The 20,682-nt window shown below is 40.3% G+C and overlaps 2 protein-coding genes across 10 annotated transcripts in view; one reads left to right on the top strand and one right to left on the bottom strand.

Moving 5' to 3' along the window:
• Window positions 1-2,811, bottom strand: part of LOC309496988 (stonustoxin subunit alpha-like) — a 253,685-nt gene extending 250,874 nt beyond the window's left edge. For 7 of the 9 annotated variants that reach the window (XR_014205307.1, XR_014205308.1, XR_014205309.1 and 4 more), the window contains exon 1: window positions 2,722-2,811. The gene's annotated coding sequence lies outside the window, so the exon portion shown is untranslated. The remainder of the gene's footprint in view (window positions 1-2,721) is intronic. The other 2 variants (XM_082167207.1, XM_082167203.1) reach the window with 1 other exon arrangement.
• Window positions 2,812-12,167: 9,356 nt separating this feature from the next.
• Window positions 12,168-19,633, top strand: LOC309498092 (uncharacterized protein; the record flags this gene model as incomplete). Its single annotated transcript, XM_082168602.1, has 9 exons — window positions 12,168-12,262; window positions 17,328-17,353; window positions 18,047-18,168; window positions 18,301-18,333; window positions 18,469-18,558; window positions 18,671-18,742; window positions 18,947-19,035; window positions 19,123-19,225; window positions 19,526-19,633. Exons 2-9 carry the CDS (start codon window positions 17,347-17,349, stop codon window positions 19,631-19,633), a joined length of 624 nt encoding a protein of 207 aa, XP_082024728.1. The 5' UTR covers window positions 12,168-12,262; window positions 17,328-17,346.
• Between the last annotated feature and the right edge of the window lie 1,049 nt (window positions 19,634-20,682).

Raw genomic sequence — 20,682 nt, forward strand, 5'->3', positions numbered from 1 at the left:
TCAGACACACATCAAGAAAATACATTTAAAATATTTCATACAAGGATTTGAGTCCCACGTGGTGGACCTGCGTGTGTTTCTGTGTGTGTGTGTGTGTGTGTGTGTGTGTGTGTGTGTGTGGTGTCAAACAGAGTTCACACCATGCGTTGAACTTTTGGCTTTCCGAGCCGGGGAGGGTGAGGGTGTAAATGTGTGTACGTGCGTTTGAGTCCTTGGATTGATGTATTAGGCACAGACCACATGTTTTGGGCATCTGGTCTCTAAAACACTGTTTTATTGTCGTGAAGAGTTAATTAGTGTCTATGTGTAAATCAGTGTCCGAGGGACTCCCTAGGGGGGAGTGCTTTCGGGATCGCTCTCATTGGTCAGCGTGAGGCTCTCCCGGCCATAAACAGACGGTCTCTGTTGGTTTAGACGTAAGAGATCATGTAGAGTGAGAGATAGTCAATGATTTACACCATTTTTCGGCGCCGTTTGGGCTGCACGTCTTGCGTAGAGCAATCTCAAAACAGCAGAGGTGTCGTAAATGAGAGTTCTTTGGAATGTGAGAATAGCTTGAGTCAGAGCGAGACAGGGGTTTTGTAGATTTAGACTGAATTAATTAATTTGATTTAATCACCATGCAACTGGTGATCTGCTCTCCGTTACAAAGTTCTGATATTCAAAATGATTAATTGGTGTGTGTGGGAAGAGAGTTTTAAAGACAACCCTGAAGGAAAGGGAAGACACAACTCCAGACAGAGCAGAATGTGATCAATGAATCACATGCTATTGGTCTTTTAAAAAATACCTGGTAAAGACCCCCTAGTAACAGCTTAAGTGCAAGATTTCCCTTTGCATCTGTGGGGAAATAATTTGACATTTATCAACACTAATAAAAACAGTAGCTGAGCTGTCATTTAATAATAGCTAGTACAGTAATATAGTAATAATATAGGGCATGATTTATAAACAGGTCAAATTAGCGTAAGACCATAAAAGCGCAGACTGAAGTGTAAAGTTCTGCTGTCGATCTAATGATAATGTGCAAATGAAGAATCACAGACACATTTCCATGATGACCAACACAACCCCAAGAGCAGCGGAAATGAAAGATAAAGGGCCCTATCTTGCACCAATCTTTGTACACTGACGCATGTATTATTCCTATTTTGCACCGACGCACAGCGGACTTTTCCCTCCACAGACGGGATTCTCTGATTGGTTTATTTCACGTTACGCCCAAACCACACCTATGAGTAATGAAGCTACTTTTTCAGACCAACCCATTTTAGATTTGCGTCGGGCGCAAGAGTCATTTATCCCGCCGGTATAATAGCAACAGCGCCCGAGACCCGCCCACAAAGTTACTTGCGTTTTGTGTTTGATACTTGCGTTTCAGATCATTAAAATAGGGCCTAAAGTTCTTCCTCTGGCGTTCCACATAAAGGAAGACGAGTGAAATAAAGAACTGGCTCAAAAGATTTGGTCATGAAGTCGTCTCGGAGATCTTGATTTATATATATATTTATATATTATTATATTTATAGCCTCGTCAGAAATTAGCTTAGCACAGCCCCGCCTTAGCATTTCCTTTTTTTTTTCTTTTCTTTTTTTTTACTGTTACTTTAATAAAAAATAAAAAAATAATAATCATTAAAGACCTAAAGAAAAGGTGTAGCCTCTGAATAAACAATTGTTTTAATGGGGAGGCCTCAGTTAGGCTGACCTGCGCGTTTTTACACGACGGGTATCAGAATCGGCGCAAAGCAACATCATCTTTCCAAACACTCAATGCCAGTGTGGCACAAACACTGTGTGATGCGTGGGCTGAATATAACATTAGGAAGGAGGAGGATCCAAAATCAAGAATGCTTTGAGAGAAGGGCATGTAAAAGCAGTTCAGGAAAATAGGGACACCCAAGCAATAGCAACACCCTAGCAACCACCCAAGATATCCTTAGCAAACGCCAAGAACACCATAGCAACCGCCTAGTAATACCATAGCAACCACCCAGAACACCCTAGCAACCGCATAGTATAGCAACCACCCAGAACACCCTAGCAACCGCATAGTATAGCAACCACCCAGAATACCCTAGCAACCACCCAGAACACCTTAGCAACCCACTAGAAACACCCTAGCAACCGAGGTTGCTCTATCTATCTATCTATCTATCAAACTTTAAACTACTTCAAACTATACTACTTTAAACATTTAGTAAGTTTAAACTTTTAGTAAGTACTTTAAAACTACTTTGAAACTTCAAACTTATTTAAACTTTAAACTAATTTAAACTTCAGACTAATTTAAACTTCTCCAAACTTTCTCAAGCCAACTTAAAGTTTGTCTCCACAAACTTTTTAATCTAGTTTATTAGTATTATTATTATTGAGCATTTTCACATAGGTGAAATAAAAACATAAAATAATTTATCAGATTAATTACTCGGGCTTCTTCCTTTAAATATCACATTCCAGACACTTTAATTGGAGAGTACAGATTTTCTGTAGCCATCAAAAATACATCTGTTTGTCATAATCGATCTTCTCACTAAAGCTGATCGTCTGTGAATCAACGCCTGGCCTACAGAAAAGCAGAAGTGTTGAACATTTACATGTTTACTTTCCACCTCTGTATATTTCAGATTGTAAAGAGTCTGTAAATGAATCTAAACTGAAAGCAGAATCCCTAGAGCTCGATATCATTATAATCCTGAAGATTAATTCCTGAAGACTTACCGTGATGTGATATTTGTGCCAGTGTAAAATATGTGTTGTCTCTCTGTCACCCTGTTTGAATTTGCATTCTGTGCACTGTCTACACTTCCTGTCTGTGGTTATCCTGTCTGCAACTTTGACACAAGCAGAAAACAGGCTAACACATGTATTGACGCATGTATCCTCTGTCCAACTGTCTTAAACTGAGAAACAACTGAGCAGCAATCTGGTCTCTGTGTCTCTTATTTGGTTCTCCAAGTGCACTGTCAGGCTTCACGAGATTTGGAGGGCATTGCAGAAGACTGATTGATTGATTGAAAACTTTATTGAACAACAACAATCAACACAAAGTGTTCAAAAGGATAAAAACACAAAAAAGCCCAAAGGCTTGTTTCCATTGTGGTCGAAGACCAGGAAACTTGGTTGTTTCTTCAGCAGGATTCTTTATTGAGAACACAAGCTGTCCGTAGCTGCAGTCATCAAGTCTGACTAAGGGAATTTTACATGGTATCTTATAGGTATTCAGTGGGCAGTCCTTAAAAGTGTTGACCTAAAGACAGTACACATTCAGTGGGCAGTCCTTAAAGGTACTGACAGTCCTTAAACAGGCAGTTACCCCTGACTATTACAATATTTAGACAGCTGACTTACAGCTGACTGGTATAGAAGAGGAGAGAACTTGATTAGAAGAGAAAAAACACAAATGGTTAATTGTTAATACAGTGTCTTATAAGGGGGCCCACAATTCCCCCCTTGAGAGTTCAAATAACTCTCACAAAATACAAAATAATAATAATAATAATAAAAAAGAAATAGAATAGAATAAGGTAAACTAATAATCTATGGGTAATAATCTTTTTTGTTACTGAAGCCGCAATTACTTATTTTCGAGAGAGGCCAGTCACTCGACACAGTCACACAGACACAATTTATTTTGAATATTACTATTCACACAGTTTTTGGTTTATTTCCTTAATTGATGTTAAAGGATTAGTTCACTTTTAAAAAAAACTTTTGCTGATAATTTACTCACCCCCATGTCATCCAAGATGTCCATGTCTTTCTTTCTTCAGTCGAAAAGAAATTAAGGTTTTTGATGAAAACATTCCAGGATTTTCCCCCATATAATGGACTTCAATGGGCCCCAAACGGTTCAAGGTCCAAATGACAGTTTCAGTGCAGCCTCAAAGGGCTTTAAACGATACTAGACGATGAATAAGGGTCTTATCTAGCGAAACGATCGGTCATTTCAAAAATAAATAAAAAAGTTTAAGTTTTATAAGCACAAATGCTCGCCTTGCTCTGTTCTGTGATGCGCATTCGTGACGTCACGTAATACGCAATTACGTTGAAAAGGTCACGCTTGACGTGTTTACAAATGTGCGGAAGGAGGACCATATACACATTTTCAAATGTCTTTGTGTCAGTTTATCGTTTAAAATGCCCATTTCGTGTGCGTATCCTGGGTGCTTTAAAAAGCCTAAAAGAACATTTTCTTCAGGACAGAAATTTTTCAAGCGTGACCTTTTCAACGTAATTGCATATAAAAAGATTGGATCTATAAAAGATTGGATGACGCATAATTTTCTTTTATTAAATACAGACAAGACAGCGGTACTACTTATCGGTTCAAAAAAAATGCCCACAAAACCTCTCACAATACAATTTTAACATAGTAGGATGTCCTGTTACTTTATCCTCTACAGTAAAAGACCTGGGTGTTGTACTAGACTGCAACCTGTCTTTCGAAAATCATATTTCATATGTTACAAGAACAGCCTTTTTCCACCTTAGAAACATTGCTAAGTTACGTAATATGCTATCAGTTTCTGATGCAGAAAAGTTAGTTCATGCATTCATGACCTCGAGACTAGATTACTGTAATGCTTTATTAGCCGGTTGTCCTGCATCCTCAATAAACAAGCTACAGTTAGTCCAAAATGCCGCCGCTAGAGTTCTTACTAGATCAAGAAAATATGATCATATAACACCGATTTTAACATCACTACATTGGATACCTATAAAGTCCCATATTAATTACAAGGTATTGCTACTGACTTATAAAGCCCTAAACGGCTTAGCTCCAGTCTGGTTTATGGAAATAAACAAGGCTTCCTTTTACAGTACAGTTTCACTTTATTTACTGAGTACATTGTCATGTTTTCCTTGGTAACGTTGCAGGACATATGAGGTAAAATAAAAATAAAATTGTGACTATATGGAAAAGGGAATGATCAGGTTATATGGTACAATTCCGGTAATACCATGGAAATAAACAAGGCTTCATTTTACAGTACAGTTGTACTTTACTTACTGAGTAAAAACATCTGCAAGAACATACCCAGTATTTAAGATGTGCCATGACATTAGGGAAAACTGTTCCTGCGGGGTAGTTACCAGGTAAGTGTAAGGTAAATTATTTGATAAACCCTCTATAAATGGGTGTAGCAATGAACAACAACTATGTAAGACAAGGTAATTTATTGGAAACTACGTCTTAATTTCAAGATAGTAATAAATAAACATGGACTGTTACCAACATAACCCTAGGATAACTACACACCTAACTTGAATTGATGGGTAATACTGGAGGTGTTTCTAAAAATAGTCTGCCTACATTCTGAGGAAGTACACAATTAAATCGGAGTTATTACCAGCCTAAACAGGTAACAAGTACACAGTAATTGTTGAGTTGATATTCAACAGTGGTGTTTTTTTCCCTGGTAGTTTCTCTGTAATTGCATACTAATCACCTTAAGTAATTACACACTAAAATACACAATACACAGTCCATCCACTTCACAAATACAAGAGGTCCATCCCCACCTGATGGATCCTGTGGCAGATGTTTTAGAGAGTGAATTAGCTGCATTCTGAGGGCAGTCCTTCCTGTTGTCCCTGTAAGTCCCACATGCACCAAACTTCATCACAAACAAGTCTTTGAGGAGCTTTGGACTTGTATAAAAATTGTCCATGTACACATGCTACCCAGAACCCAAAAATGTGAGGTCTAAAAGAGATGTTACAGCATCATATGACAGTCCATGGCCTGTGGGAAAGTTGTTCTTTCCTGTGTACACAGAAAAGTCCACAGTGTATCCATTCGATGAGTCTGCAAGAACAAACAACTTGAAACCCCATCTGGTTGGCTTGGCTTTCATGTACTGCGTCATACCTGTATGTGCTTTGCATGCCACCATTCTTTCATCCACAGCTAAGTTTCTTTTAGGATGATAGATGGCTTTACAAGCATGACGGATAGTGTCCATGAGAGGTTTGACCCTGAAAAGATGGTCATGTTCAGGTGTGCCCCTCTTTCTGTCATTATCCATATCTGCATCTGGGTGACTCATGTGCACATTCCATGAAATGGTGCGGTATCTGTCCCGGGACATAACTGTAGCTGGAAAGGGTACGGAGAAAACACGCTTTGCCGCCAGTAGTCGCTGATGGAGCTGACCTTCACCATGGCCATGTAGAACAGCAGCCCAATGTAACGGTACATCTCACTGTGCTGACATCTGTCCATTTATATTTGCAGCCCTTTGCAGTTGCCTTGGCAGCCTGAGCATTTGTGTTCTGGCACAGAGTTGAGACAGCACTTTCTGAAAAAAATGTTTGAATAGACTCATGGGCGAATGTGAGTCTACAGGGCTCAGTTGCAGTCGAGTTTCCCGTGCAGGACGGAAGCGCACAGTCTGTGGAACCATGTCAACATCAGTCTCTGTTTTCCATGCCAGAGTGGACTGCCTGTTGCTTGCCTGCTGGTTAGCCTTGGCTCTCTTCGGCACAGGTGCTTGGACATGTTCATTGTCACATCTGTAAAAAATCAAAACAAAACAAAAAACACTGTGAGCATGCTGATAACACAATCAAAGACACTGTATTATTATCATTAGCAATCACTAATGGCCATGGATAAAAAAAAGGACAACGATTTTTGTCATTTCACACAAGAATAGGTAGGCTACTTTTATATTATGACGATGTAAACACAATTAGGCTACATTTCATCTGTAAAATATTACGTCTATGCAGGGGCGGTTCTAAGGTCAGTGGATATTCGGGGCTTTAGCCCAAACTAAAATTGGGTATTTTTATATAAAGGAATTAATTAATTATTTATAAAAGCGATGTATGGGAATAAAGACAAATAAAGGCTTTTTGTATGACAGGGTTTTTCCTGGCTCAAAATGAGGCGGAGGTGGTAAAATCCTAATAATGTATTTTAATAATAAGGTAATTAAATGTTATTTTTCATAAATCATCATATAGCCTAACGTGTTTTCGACATTGTTTTTGTGGGTGGAGCCTGGTACCTCTAGGGGGGTCCGGGGGCATGCCCCCCCGGAAGAAATTTTGGTACATTTTAAAGATAAATTCATTAATCTGGTGCACTTTGAGTCACCCGAATTCACAGTTAAAAATAAATAATCCACCCGCAAACCGCCCATATTCTTTGATTTAGATATCTGCATTTGATCATCACATTACAATTATTCAAATTCTCAGGGTTAAGCATGATAATATGGTAACATATACTGAAGTTGGCTAATTAAAAATGAACATTTGTTTAAAATAAAAGTTCTTCTTTTGGCAAAATTACATTTCCTTAATAGCCTAAACAGAGGCTTTACTCCCTTCAAACTTAAATGGTCAATGTTTCATTACATCACTGTTTGAAAACACTCAGAATAATTTTTTGTACCTTTATAAGGTTTTATTTTATTAAATGTTTGCTCCATCTTTCATTTCAAATTCTTAAATTTGATCAATATATTCAATTAAAATGATAAGACACTAGGCTGTTACCAATCAAATTAAATAATTTACATTGAAAAATTATAACTGTATTAAATTAGATTATTTTAAATAAAAAAGTAGACTAATTTGCGTCCACGGATACTGTCGGTAGGTGGACATTTTTATTGTAAAACAGTCAATATTAAATGTTTATCTACTTACATTTTACCAGGCATTCGTTCACTTCTTTAATCATTTTGACATTGATGAGCTAGACCGCTGAACTTTTAGTCATCCTAACAAACAGAGCGGTGCATAATGGAGTGGATTAGAGCAGCATCAAGAATATAAAATACATTGCAGTGAATCTCTTATGTGCATCTTAATTTTATTGCCAATAATAATGACAGGTTTGCGAAAGTGTAGAACTCTGTGAGCTCGCGCAAAATACATCTTCAGCACAGCAACTCATTTAAACGCCTCTGATTGGCCGATGCGTTCAACAGACATGTCTGTGATTGGCTACAATGCTCAATGCTGCAAAAGCACGTCGTAAGTACCTTTAATGCAAAGGGAAAAATAAATAAAACTGTAATATGCACTTTTCATGATTAGGTAATCGCGGCTGCTGTAGGCTAATCTTATTCACATTTGTTTTTCTGATTAATTGTTTTGCTCTATGAGAAAGACAAGGTAACAAATTATTCGGGGCTTTACTAAAAACATTCGGGGCTTAAGCCCCCTTAGCCCAGCCCTAGCGCCACCCCTGCGTCTATGCACTTACTCAGTATGATTCTCCATCGCACTGAGAACTGAACGACACCTGTGTGCCCCTCTGTGAGGTGCTGGAGAAGGATAGCTTGATGCAGACACATTCCTAAAAAACAACAACATAAAAACTGTTAGCATACATTATTCAAAGTAAACTGATGAACTTTGATTCAAGCTCATGATAGAGCCCAATCACTTGAAAGGAAGAGCTTGCTCCAGTATAGACCCAAAAAAGTGTCAACTCAGAAACCCTATTTTGTCACTCATTACAGCAAGGAGGCTGTTCAGATCAAACACATTATAAGAAAAAACTGGAGCATTATTGAATGTGACCCGACTTTACGGGAAATATTCACAGAACCCCCTGGGATTAGCTTCAAGAGGGCCCCCACAATTAAAGATAAATTAGTAAAGAGTTACCTCCCTGCTCCTAAACGTGAATGCTGGCTGCGTCAACCCAAGGGAAACTTTCCTTGTGGTAATTGTAATTATTGTGAGAATATGACTAAAACTGACATGTTTGTTGATGTTTTTAATAACAAGACTTACACTGTTAACAGCTTTATAAATTGCAATACTACCCATGTTGTTTATCGTTTGGAATGTCCCTGTGGTTGTTTCTACATAGGCCTCACTAAAAGGAGACTAAGAGACAGGGTAGCTGAACATCGGTATGCCATCCGGACTGGTAATATCAATTATCCAATGGCTAAACATTATATGGATGCTAATCATGGGAGGGATTTGACCTTAAGAGTAGTGGGCATTGAGGCTATTCGCCTTGATGCCAGGGGTGGGGACATAATTAGACGTCTCAAACAAAGGGAGACATACTGGATCTATTCTCTGAGGGCCACCAACCATCCAGGTCTTAATGAGGATTTTGATCTCTCACCTTTTTTGTGATTTTTATGCCTCTATAGGTACAGTTTGTTGTCGTCGAATGTAGTACCCATTTCTGGTTAATGCTGTTTTGAATCATCTTGTCTATGACACTAGAGTTATGAGAGGTAACTGTAGCCTATTCACACTTATTGATCTTACATATTGTGTGGAGAATATTAGATACTTGAAGTGTTGTTTTTCCACTAAGAGATCTTTTTTATTGTATTTTGCCTGTTACTTGTATGAACCTAACTTTTGCCTCTAGTGGCCAAAGAGTTGTGTTACACGTGCCAGAGTTTTACTGTATAAGTACTGCTCCTGTTTGTTTGTCACTAACACCCTTATGAAGGCCAGTGGGCCGATACGCGTTGGTGTTTTTTAAATTTTTTAGCCCTCTAATAAAGACTTTTGTATTACTTTTTGTATCCACTGAGTGCCTGGACTTGGATTTTTTCCTAAGTTTTTTTTAAACTGATGAGCAATTGATGGTTATGGACGCACAATGTTGATGGGCCATAGGACGGAGAAATATCTATTTATGGGCCATAGACCGCGTCACCGCGAGTGTCTGTTGATGGGCCATAAAGACCGCACGCATTTAGTGACGCACGCAATGAACGGATCATTCGCGAATAGGGTTGGGTACCGAAACCCGGTTCCAATAGAGAACCGGTTCCGACGTAAACGGTAGTAACCAGACCGAATAAGAACGCAACTTTCGGTGCCTGATTTCGGTGCCTGACTTTTTTCACCGCCCCCTATAAAACATCTCGCGGCACGAATGATCCAATAACAAAACATCTCCAGTTAACCAGCAGAGCATTCATTTAGTTCGTTTGTTAAATAAGAGACGATCTAGCGCTGAACTGTGTTTTTTTAAATGATCAAAGTGCTCGTTGCCTGCGATCAGTGGCGCGGATTCTTGTGGCTCGCGCACCGCACTTTCTTCACGCGCGCTTCAATACTTTGGACGCGGACGCGCTTCAATACGTTGCAGAGATCGATCTATTTATGAGGCGTCGTCTATATGAGTATGTGCGCGGAGAGTTTGTGTGTGCGTGCTCGCGTCTCAGATGAGTATGTGCGTGAGTTTGTGTGAGTTTGTGTGTGTGTGTGTGTGTGTGTGTGTGTGTGTGTGTGAGCTCGCGTCTCAGATGAGTATGTGCGCGGAGAGTTCCGCGCGTCTCGTGTGTGTAGAGTTTGTGTGTGTGTGTGTGTGTGTGTGTGCTCGCGTCTCAGATGAGTATGTGCGCGAGTTTGTGTGTGTGTTTGTGTGTGTGTGTGTGTGTGTGTGTGTGTGTGTGTGTGTGTGTGTGTGTGTGCGCGCTCGCGTCTCAGATGAGTATGTGCGTGGAGAGTTCTGGTGAAATAAAAAAATATAGCCTAATGCACACAAAGTGTCCCTGCTTGATATACAACCACTGATGAGCATAATCGGTTTAAAAAAACAACAACAACAACAACAAACAAACAAAAAACTACGAAGGCGGATTAGAACCCAAAACCTCTCACATTCTTGACTAAAGTTCAAGTTCAGCTGCAGTGTTCCTCTTCGGGTAAGTCTAGTATTTTAATGCCAACTGCAAATCTTGCATATCAAGTATGAAGTATATCAAGTATATTTATATGAGGCTATACTATGTGTGTTAAATATTTCTGCTCAGTGTCAGATATTTCTCTGTTTTGTAAAAGTCTATAATATATAATACGTAATATAGCCTAATATATAATATATATAAATAATATGAGAAGACAAAAATTTTATCTTAAGTGTTTTCGGCTACATCAGTAGCCTTTTAAACGGCACATTTTTTTTATTTAATCAGAAATCAGAAAATCTTTTTCAGCAAACACACACAGGTATTATTTTTTTTTGATAAAGTGTGTGCGGTTTCGTTTTCTTAAGTACCGGTTTAAGAACCGTTTAAGCACCGGAACCGTTTGAAAAATACCGAGTAGGTACTGGTATCGGATAAAACCCAACCGATACCCAACCCTATTCGCGAACGACACACATCACTACATTTCAAACATTTACACCTGTATTCACAAACATCTGTGCATAAGGAAGTATTGAAGCATGATAAACAGTGTCTTAGGGTAACCAAAACTGAACATTTATATAAAAATATAATGTATTTAGACAGTATCACATATTTTACCAGAGGCTGAAATATATTTGCACTAAATCACATTATATAACCTAAGCAGATATTCGCAAACAAGCTACATTACGCATAAGGCAGTATTTTAGCATGATAATCAGTGTCATAAGCTAATCAAAACTGAGTGAAATATATTTAATATACAAATATGTTTATAGAGCAATATCATATTTAAAAAAGTTTACACTTGAGCATATACACGAATGTTAGGGATATTGTAAGGCAATCGTTCCTGTAAAATGTCAAAAGCTAGCCAAAACTAGGCAAAATATAGTCTGAAAATTCATATGAGTTCTATATTATCAGAAAATGAATTATATAACAGTATATAACATTATATAACAGTAAACAACTTACTCTGAACTTGTATCCTCGGCAGGATCAATTCGCTCTTGAAAATGCTGCCGTTCGTCTTCTGAGTTACAATCTTCCTCTGAGGAAAAGGTGAATTCTTCCTCGCTGTCCAGAATCATCTGAAGGGCGTCTTTACCGGAGAAGCGTGCCATACTCAAAACGCAATGAACTATCAGTAAGTCTGATGAAGAAACTGTGTTTTTATTGCATTGATCGGGGGGCGTGTGCGATGCATAGATCATCTAAACTATTTAGCATGTGAAAAGCGCCGGGGGCGGGGCGGCCTCAGCTCATTAAAGTTAAAGAAGGGAGAACGAAAAAAAACGGTACATCTCCTTGCTTTCAAATGGATTACATAAGATGGGAATGTTTGTTTTTTATATAAATTACTTCATTTAAAAGAAGAGAATCCAAGCTTCATAAAGACATGTTACGACCCGTGAGGTCTGTGTGTTTTGTGTGCAGGTGGGAATTTTCTTGACTCAAAGTTGTCCTGAGGGCAGAAACGTTTGTGATTGGTTCAATATGACAACCAATCGCAAGAGGGGAGAGAATTGCAGAGGCGGGGCCACCATTTCCAATCTCAACCGTCAAAATCCCTCCGTGGTGCGCAGGCAAGAGGAACTGGTGGTTATCATTTCAAAGTAAGTTTTTTAAAAACAAAAACGTAATATTCTCGAAAATGGAGCATTGTATGTGCAACGGAACAATGTGTATTCAAACCGAACGGTTCATTGGACCATTTTTCCTGCCGACCAAAATTTCGTTATTTTCAGATGAGCACGCTCATAATGTAAGAGATGCCGGCGCGACCACAACATTGCCCAACATCAAATGGCAAACGTAATGCAAGTGGAACGAAACTGCTCGTTATTGTGTGGTTGAAGGACCGTTTATCAGTTTGGACCAAAGCAGCGCGAGCCGATCGTGATCATGCGACACTGTTTACACAGCGCTAAGAGATCCAGTAATGAAAGCATTTGAATTCGCCACAGAAGTAATAACATCGCTGCGACTCCTGCGAGATCTAGTGAGAAACATTCTCATTTCCCCGTTATTAACAGATCAATAATGCTTTCAAGTAACATTACGCCGGTTTTATTTTGACATTGTGAATACAATTGCTGCCCTCAAATGTTAATCTGAACTAAAAATAAACCTTTAACTACTACAATATTACATTTCATTTTTTCCAATGAGCTTTTTTTGTTTTATATGCTCAATGTTAAATTTATAAATTTTGTTAAATTTATAAATTTGGCTTTTCTTCATGACTGTTTAGTCTCATGGTCCCAGGGCAGAGACCATTATTTTCCACAATTTTGTCTCAGGGCAGGTGAATCCCTCCTCCTGGTCTCAGGGCAGAAGTCAGTCTAATTTATAAATTTGGCTTTTCTTCATGACTGTTTAGTCTCATCTGGTCCCAGGGCAGAGACCATTATTTCCCACAATTTTGTCCCAGAGCAGGGGAATCCCTCCTGGTCTCAGGGCAGAAGTCATATTTTTCTCTTCTCAGGGCAATATAGTTGGACAAAAGGGAGTCAGCTGTCTTCTCTGGTCTCAGGGCAGAAGTGGTCTGAGGGCAGGACGGTGAATCCCTCCTGGTCTCAGGGCAGAAGTCATATTTTTCTCTTCTCAGGGCAATATAGTTGGACAAAAGGGAGTCAGCTGTCTTTTCTGGTCTCAGGGCAGAAGTGGTCTGAGGGCAGGACGGTGAATCTCTCCTGGTCTCAGGGCAGAAGTCATATTTTTCTCTTCTCAGGGCAATATAGTTGGACAAAAGGGAGTCAGCTGTCTTCTCTGGTCTCAGGGCAGAAGTGGTCTGAGGGCAGGTGAATCCCTCCTGGTCTCAGGGCAGAAGTCATATTTTTCTCTTCTCAGGGCAATATAGTTGGACAAAAGGGAGTCAGCTGTCTTCTCTGGTCTCAGGGCAGAAGTGGTCTGAGGGCAGGACGGTGAATCCCTCCTGGTCTCAGGGCAGAAGTCATATTTTTCTCTTCTCAGGGCAATATAGTTGGACAAAAGGGAGTCAGCTGTCTTCTCTGGTCTCAGGGCAGAAGTGGTCTGAGGGCAGGTGAATCTCTCCTGGTCTCAGGGCAGAAGTCAAATTTTTCTCTTCTCAGGGCAATATAGTTGGACAAAAGGGTGTCAGCTGTCTTCTCTGGTCTCAGGGCAGAAGTGGTCTGAGGGCAGGACGGTGAATCCCTCCTGGTCTCAGGGCAGAAGTCATATTTTTCTCTTCTCAGGGCAATATAGTTGGACAAAAGGGAGTCAGCTGTCTTCTCTGGTCTCAGGGCAGAAGTGGTCTCAGGGCAGGACGGTGAATCTCTCCTGGTCTCAGGGCAGAAGTCATATTTTTCTCTTCTCAGGGCAATATAGTTGGACAAAAGGGAGTCAACTGTCTTTTCTGGTCTCAGGGCAGAAGTGGTCTGAGGGCAGGTGAATCTCTCCTGGTCTCAGGGCAGAAGTCATATTTTTCTCTTCTCAGGGCAATATAGTTGGACAAAAGGGAGTCAGCTGTCTTCTCTGGTCTCAGGGCAGAAGTGGTCTGAGGGCAGGACGGTGAATCCCTCCTGGTCTCAGGGCAGAAGTCATATTTTTCTCTTCTCAGGGCAATATAGTTGGACAAAAGGGAGTCAGCTGTCTTTTCTGGTCTCAGGGCAGAAGTGGTCTCAGGGCAGGATGGTGAATCCCTCCTGGTCTCAGGGCAGAAGTCATATTTTTCTCTTCTCAGGGCAATATAGTTGGACAAAAGGGAGTCAGCTGTCTTCTCTGGTCTCAGGGCAGAAGTGGTCTGAGGGCAGGTGAATCTCTCCTGGTCTCAGGGCAGAAGTCATATTTTTCTCTTCTCAGGGCAATATAGTTGGACAAAATAGAGTCAGCTGTCTTCTCTGGTCTCAGGGCAGAAGTGGTCTCAGGGCAGGACGGTGAATCCCTCCTGGTCTCAGGGCAGAAGTCATATTTTTCTCTTCTCAGGGCAATATAGTTGGACAAAAGGGAGTCAGCTGTCTTCTCTGGTCTCAGGGCAGAAGTGGTCTGAGGGCAGGTGAATCCCTCCTGGTCTCAGGGCAGAAGTCATATTTTTCTCTTCTCAGGGCAATATAGTTGGACAAAAGGGAGTCAGCTGTCTTCTCTGGTCTCAGGGCAGAAGTGGTCTGAGGGCAGGACGGTGAATCCCTCCTGGTCTCAGGGCAGAAGTCATATTTTTCTCTTCTCAGGGCAATATAGTTGGACAAAAGGGAGTCAGCTGTCTTCTCTGGTCTCAGGGCAGAAGTGGTCTGAGGGCAGGTGAATCTCTCCTGGTCTCAGGGCAGAAGTCAAATTTTTCTCTTCTCAGGGCAATATAGTTGGACAAAAGGGTGTCAGCTGTCTTCTCTGGTCTCAGGGCAGAAGTGGTCTGAGGGCAGGACGGTGAATCCCTCCTGGTCTCAGGGCAGAAGTCATATTTTTCTCTTCTCAGGGCAATATAGTTGGACAAAAGGGAGTCAGCTGTCTTCTCTGGTCTCAGGGCAGAAGTGGTCTCAGGGCAGGACGGTGAATCTCTCCTGGTCTCAGGGCAGAAGTCATATTTTTCTCTTCTCAGGGCAATATAGTTGGACAAAAGGGAGTCAACTGTCTTTTCTGGTCTCAGGGCAGAAGTGGTCTGAGGGCAGGTGAATCTCTCCTGGTCTCAGGGCAGAAGTCATATTTTTCTCTTCTCAGGGCAATATAGTTGGACAAAAGGGAGTCAGCTGTCTTCTCTGGTCTCAGGGCAGAAGTGGTCTGAGGGCAGGACGGTGAATCCCTCCTGGTCTCAGGGCAGAAGTCATATTTTTCTCTTCTCAGGGCAATATAGTTGGACAAAAGGGAGTCAGCTGTCTTTTCTGGTCTCAGGGCAGAAGTGGTCTCAGGGCAGGATGGTGAATCCCTCCTGGTCTCAGGGCAGAAGTCATATTTTTCTCTTCTCAGGGCAATATAGTTGGACAAAAGGGAGTCAGCTGTCTTCTCTGGTCTCAGGGCAGAAGTGGTCTGAGGGCAGGTGAATCTCTCCTGGTCTCAGGGCAGAAGTCATATTTTTCTCTTCTCAGGGCAATATAGTTGGACAAAAGGGAGTCAACTGTCTTCTCTGGTCTCAGGGCAGAAGTGGTCTGAGGGCAGGACGGTGAATCTCTCCTGGTCTCAGGGCAGAAGTCATATTTTTCTCTTCTCAGGGCAATATAGTTGGACAAAAGGGAGTCAGCTGTCTTCTCTGGTCTCAGGGCAGAAGTGGTCTGAGGGCAGGACGGTGAATCCCTCCTGGTCTCAGGGCAGAAGTCAAATTTTTCTCTTCTCAGGGCAATATAGTTGGACAAAATAGAGTCAGCTGTCTTCTCTGGTCTCAGGGCAGAAGTGGTCTGAGGGCAGGACGGTGAATCCCTCCTGGTCTCAGGGCAGAAGTCATATTTTTCTCTTCTCAGGGCAATATAGTTGGACAAAAGGGAGTCAGCTGTCTTTTCTGGTCTCAGGGCAGAAGTGGTCTGAGGGCAGGACGGTGAATCCCTCCTGGTCTCAGGGCAGAAGTCATATTTTTCTCTTCTCAGGGCAATATAGTTGGACAAAATAGAGTCAGCTGTCTTCTCTGGTCTCAGGGCAGAAGTGGTCTGAGGGCAGGACGGTGAATCCCTCCTGGTCTCAGGGCAGAAGTCATATTTTTCTCTTCTCAGGGCAATATAGTTGGACAAAATAGAGTCAGCTGTCTTCTCTGGTCTCAGGGCAGAAGTGGTCTCAGGGCAGGACGGTGAATCCCTCCTGGTCTCAGGGCAGAAGTCATATTTTTCTCTTCTCAGGGCAATATAGTTGGACAAAAGGGAGTCAGCTGTCTTCTCTGGTCTCAGGGCAGAAGTGGTCTGAGGGCAGGTGAATCTCTCCTGGTCTCAGGGCAGAAGTCATATTTTTCTCTTCTCAGGGCAATATAGTTGGACAAAAGGGAGTCAACTGTCTTCTCTGGTCTCAGGGCAGAAGTGGTCTGAGGGCAGGACGGTGAATCTCTCCTGGTCTCAGGGCAGAAGTCATATTTTTCTCTTCTCAGGGCAATATAGTTGGACAAAAGGGAGTCAGCTGTCTTCTCTGGTCTCAGGGCAGAAGTGGTCTGAGGGCAGGTGAATCTCTCCTGGTCTCAGGGCAGAAGTCATATTTTTCTCTTCTCAGGGCAATATAGTTGGACAAAAGGGAGTCAACTGTCTTCTCTGGTCTCAGGGCAGAAGTGGTCTGAGGGCAGGACGGTGAATCCCTCCTGGTCTCAGGGCAGAAGTCAAATTTTTCTCTTCTCAGGGCAATATAGTTGGACAAAATAGAGTCAGCTGTCTTCTCTGGTCTCAGGGCAGAAGTGGTCTGAGGGCAGGTCGGTGAATCCCTCCTGGTCTCAGGGCAGAAGTCATATTTTTCTCTTCTCAGGGCAATATAGTTAGACAAAAGTCATAGTTAGACAGGGAGTCAGCTGTCTTCTCTGGTCTCAGGGCAGAAGTGGTCTGAGGGCAGGACGGTGAATCTCTCCTGGTCTCAGGTCTGCACTGATCCCAGGCTACCCTGCCCTGGCTTAGAATTAGTTTGAGGCCAGTGTCTTTTCCTCCATTTAAGTTTTGCCTCAGGGATGTAAGTATCATAGTTATAGGTTTTGTCATAAGTATCCAATTTAATGCTTCAGCAGAAATACATGTTTTTAATTTTTGTCTTTTGTCTTTGCCTGTAAAGGGAAACTTAACCAAGCCAAATGAACAGTAAGTTATTCAAAACTATTTTTTTCCTAATCTATGTTACTCATTGGCATCATCTGCATACATAATGATATAATTTGCATACATCTGACCAGGTAGAGCACATTCCGGTACTTTTTTTAGCTGGTGTTTTTAGAACGATTAGACACATGGGCAACACAAGCACTTGCCAGATTGTTTTTATGTAATAGGCCCATGATGAGGCTGTAGCCTACCAAAAATTTGTGAAATAATGAGAAGTGCTGGCGCTGCTGTAACATTAAACATCATTGGCATGGCATTCAACACAACTAGGCTATTTATAAATTGTATAATATGTGGCCCGACTTGCCTCAACATAGTACATGTGTCTAAAACTTTTGCCCATATGCTCTAGTTGCCTAACTAACTCACTAACTCACAGATAAGCACTTGAAACAGAGCGCTGTTAGACTGTGTATTTTGATGGTTATCACCAAAACAACGTGTGAAATCAACACATTCAGAAGTCGGCAAAAAAGTCGCTAGTCGATAAATGTGAATTTTAGTCGCCAAAGATTATAAAAATCGTGGGGAAAAAACTAATTCGCCAAATTGCCAGCACTACTTTAAAGTAGTTTTGTATGCTACATGTAATAGTTGATTGGATTACATTTGTGCCTGTTTGCCTAAGTAAGGTGACTTATTTTGGGACTTTTATTTTCTTCACCCATGCAGACTTAGAAACACTGAAGTCCCAAGGACTTCATAGTGAAGATGTCCTTGGGACAATTGGGCCTTTCCAAATCTTTCTGGGTAGTTTGGAGGCCCTTTTAGGCCCATTTGAACTTCCAGATGAGGTATTTTTCTATTTCTTTAAAAAAATTATCCTCTTCCCCTTCACCTTGACTCTATTGTGATTTATTGCAGTTTATATATATATATGTATATTATATAATTTTATATAATTTTTTTATGTATTACTTCCCCAGGTAATGGATGCCTTATTTTACGTCATGAGCAGGGTAACTCATACCTTTTTACAAAACTCACTCACTCACTCACTCACTCACTCACTCACTCACTCACATACATACATACAATTCAAATATAGATTTAACATGATTTAATGACTTAAACCATTTCTCTCCCTCGCTTAGAGCCAGCCTGGGACAGAGGCAATTAATAGTCAGGCTATGCGCCTGATTTTGGAGGGCAGCTCTAGGGCTAGGAGTACTTATTTCTTAAAAGTAAGAGTTATGTAAATGTTTAAAGTTATTGTTCAGTGGCAGTGCTGCTGAACACATTAGGTGTCAAGTTTATTTATGTTTGTTCATGAATGTTTTCTTCTTTTCCTGTCAGAAAAACATTCTTAAAGGAGCCAGTGCCATCTTCGGGCCCTACTTGCTGGGAGAGTACCACTGGACCCTCTTTGTAGGTTGCTGTTAGGTTATGCAGAGACTATTATTCGCTAAATAGCATCACACTAGTCATTATTGTTGCTGTTGTGTCATTCTCATTTGTGTTGTATGAGCTGTTAGTGCTTCACATTTTAAAATAATTTCAATCATTTTCAACACAGATTGGTTGAAATTCTCCTTCAAACCTTTCTCATATGTTTTCCCATCTTTTGTATAGCATTGCAACTTGAAAGAGGGAACTATCACCTACATCGACTCCTTGGGGGAGCAACCACAGCATTGCTTCCAAATAATGGAAAATTGGAGGTACAAGGTTTTTGTATTGCTCTATAAAATGAGATAATGAAAATTCAGCAGAGATCTCCTTCACAATTATTTTCTCTAATCTTTCAGCTTATTTGCTGCTAGCAGAGGCTGCCAAGGGCCCTGGAAGATGATGAAGAGGGACCATGACTTACAAAACGACGCTTTGTCATGTGGGGTGTTCTCACTAATGGTACAGTTTGGTCGTTTTCTGCATAATGTTTCTGTTTTCTTTTGAAAATATAAATATTTTTAGTTTTCACTTTAGAGCAATTTTGAATGAAAGTTTCAGATCAAATATTAATGGATTTTTGACATGGACACAGTACTACCTTCAGCACACGATACAGGAATCATGATCATATAATTATTAAATGAGCACCATAATCTTCTCTTGTAATATAGTCAAAAAATTTTTTTACCACAATTTGTTGTTCACATTTATTATAAGTTACATTATTTCATTAAAATAGACTTTCTGTTGCTCTTTTAGTTTGCAGAAATGATCCTCCAGGGACAACAAGGGCACCTCCAATGCCTCCCTATCGCTCAAGAGCGGGAGAGACTTGGGACTTTGTTGTTCAACTCCCTTGGTAAGTAGTAGACATATGTACGGTATGGGTGCTCCTTATTGAGCTCTGCTGGCTACCTGTAGCTGCCTGCATTAACCCTCTGGGGTCTGGGGTGTTTTTAGGGTCCTTGAGATGTTCTGACATGCCCTGACATTTGTGCTTTTTTCAGTTGCTTATAAACATATCAATGGCAAAAAATAAATTACACTCTATTTAGCACAAACAGGGCTACCATAATATTTGAGCCACATGTATGTACATGTTTTCATTTTTGAGAGAATAATGTTTATGCATGGTTATTGAAAAAAATAAAAATGAAAGTTTCTGAAATAAGGCCACAAAACACATACTAAATATGTGGCAATAAGACTTTTGACTAATGGATTTCGTCGCCTAGAGTTTTTTCTTCAAAATGATGTGAAAATCATCCTGCCTAATCATTCACATAACACAATACATTGATTTAAGTTTTGCAAAACACTTTTAGTTTGGAAAGCCAATATGCGGATGGGGCGTAAACGATCATGCATATTTAGTAGTTCACACCTGATTAGACAATACCCCTGCATAATTAATGAGCCATTCATTCAGGTGTGTCACCTATAGCTAACTTAAATATACAAGCTTCATAAAAATGATCATTCTAGAAGAAAATTTCAGATGGCATTTAGAGGCTTTTGCATCTGAACTCTTCATATATATATATATATATATATATATATATATATATATATATATATATACACACACACACACACTACCAAACTGGTTCACAGTTGGAGGCATCGCAAATTTTATTTGATTTTTTTTCACAAATTGTGCTTGCAAATTGTATAATATCCAAGGTAAACATGTCTAGTAATTGTGCAGTTAATTCTCATACTGTATTTTCAGTTTTGGAATATTTATCCTCTCCCCAAATTTGTCACTAATAAAACACAATACAAATTATTTAAAGAAAAAAAATTATATTTACCTTTAAAGAAAAAAATTATATTTACCTTTTAATAGTTTGTTTACATCTACCTTATAAATATATATATATTTTTTTATTAAAAAGGTTACAATTACAACAACA

This window comes from Leuciscus leuciscus (genome assembly GCF_965113295.1).
Source record: "Leuciscus leuciscus genome assembly, chromosome: 4".
In the NCBI taxonomy this organism is placed as follows: domain Eukaryota; kingdom Metazoa; phylum Chordata; class Actinopteri; order Cypriniformes; family Leuciscidae; genus Leuciscus; species Leuciscus leuciscus.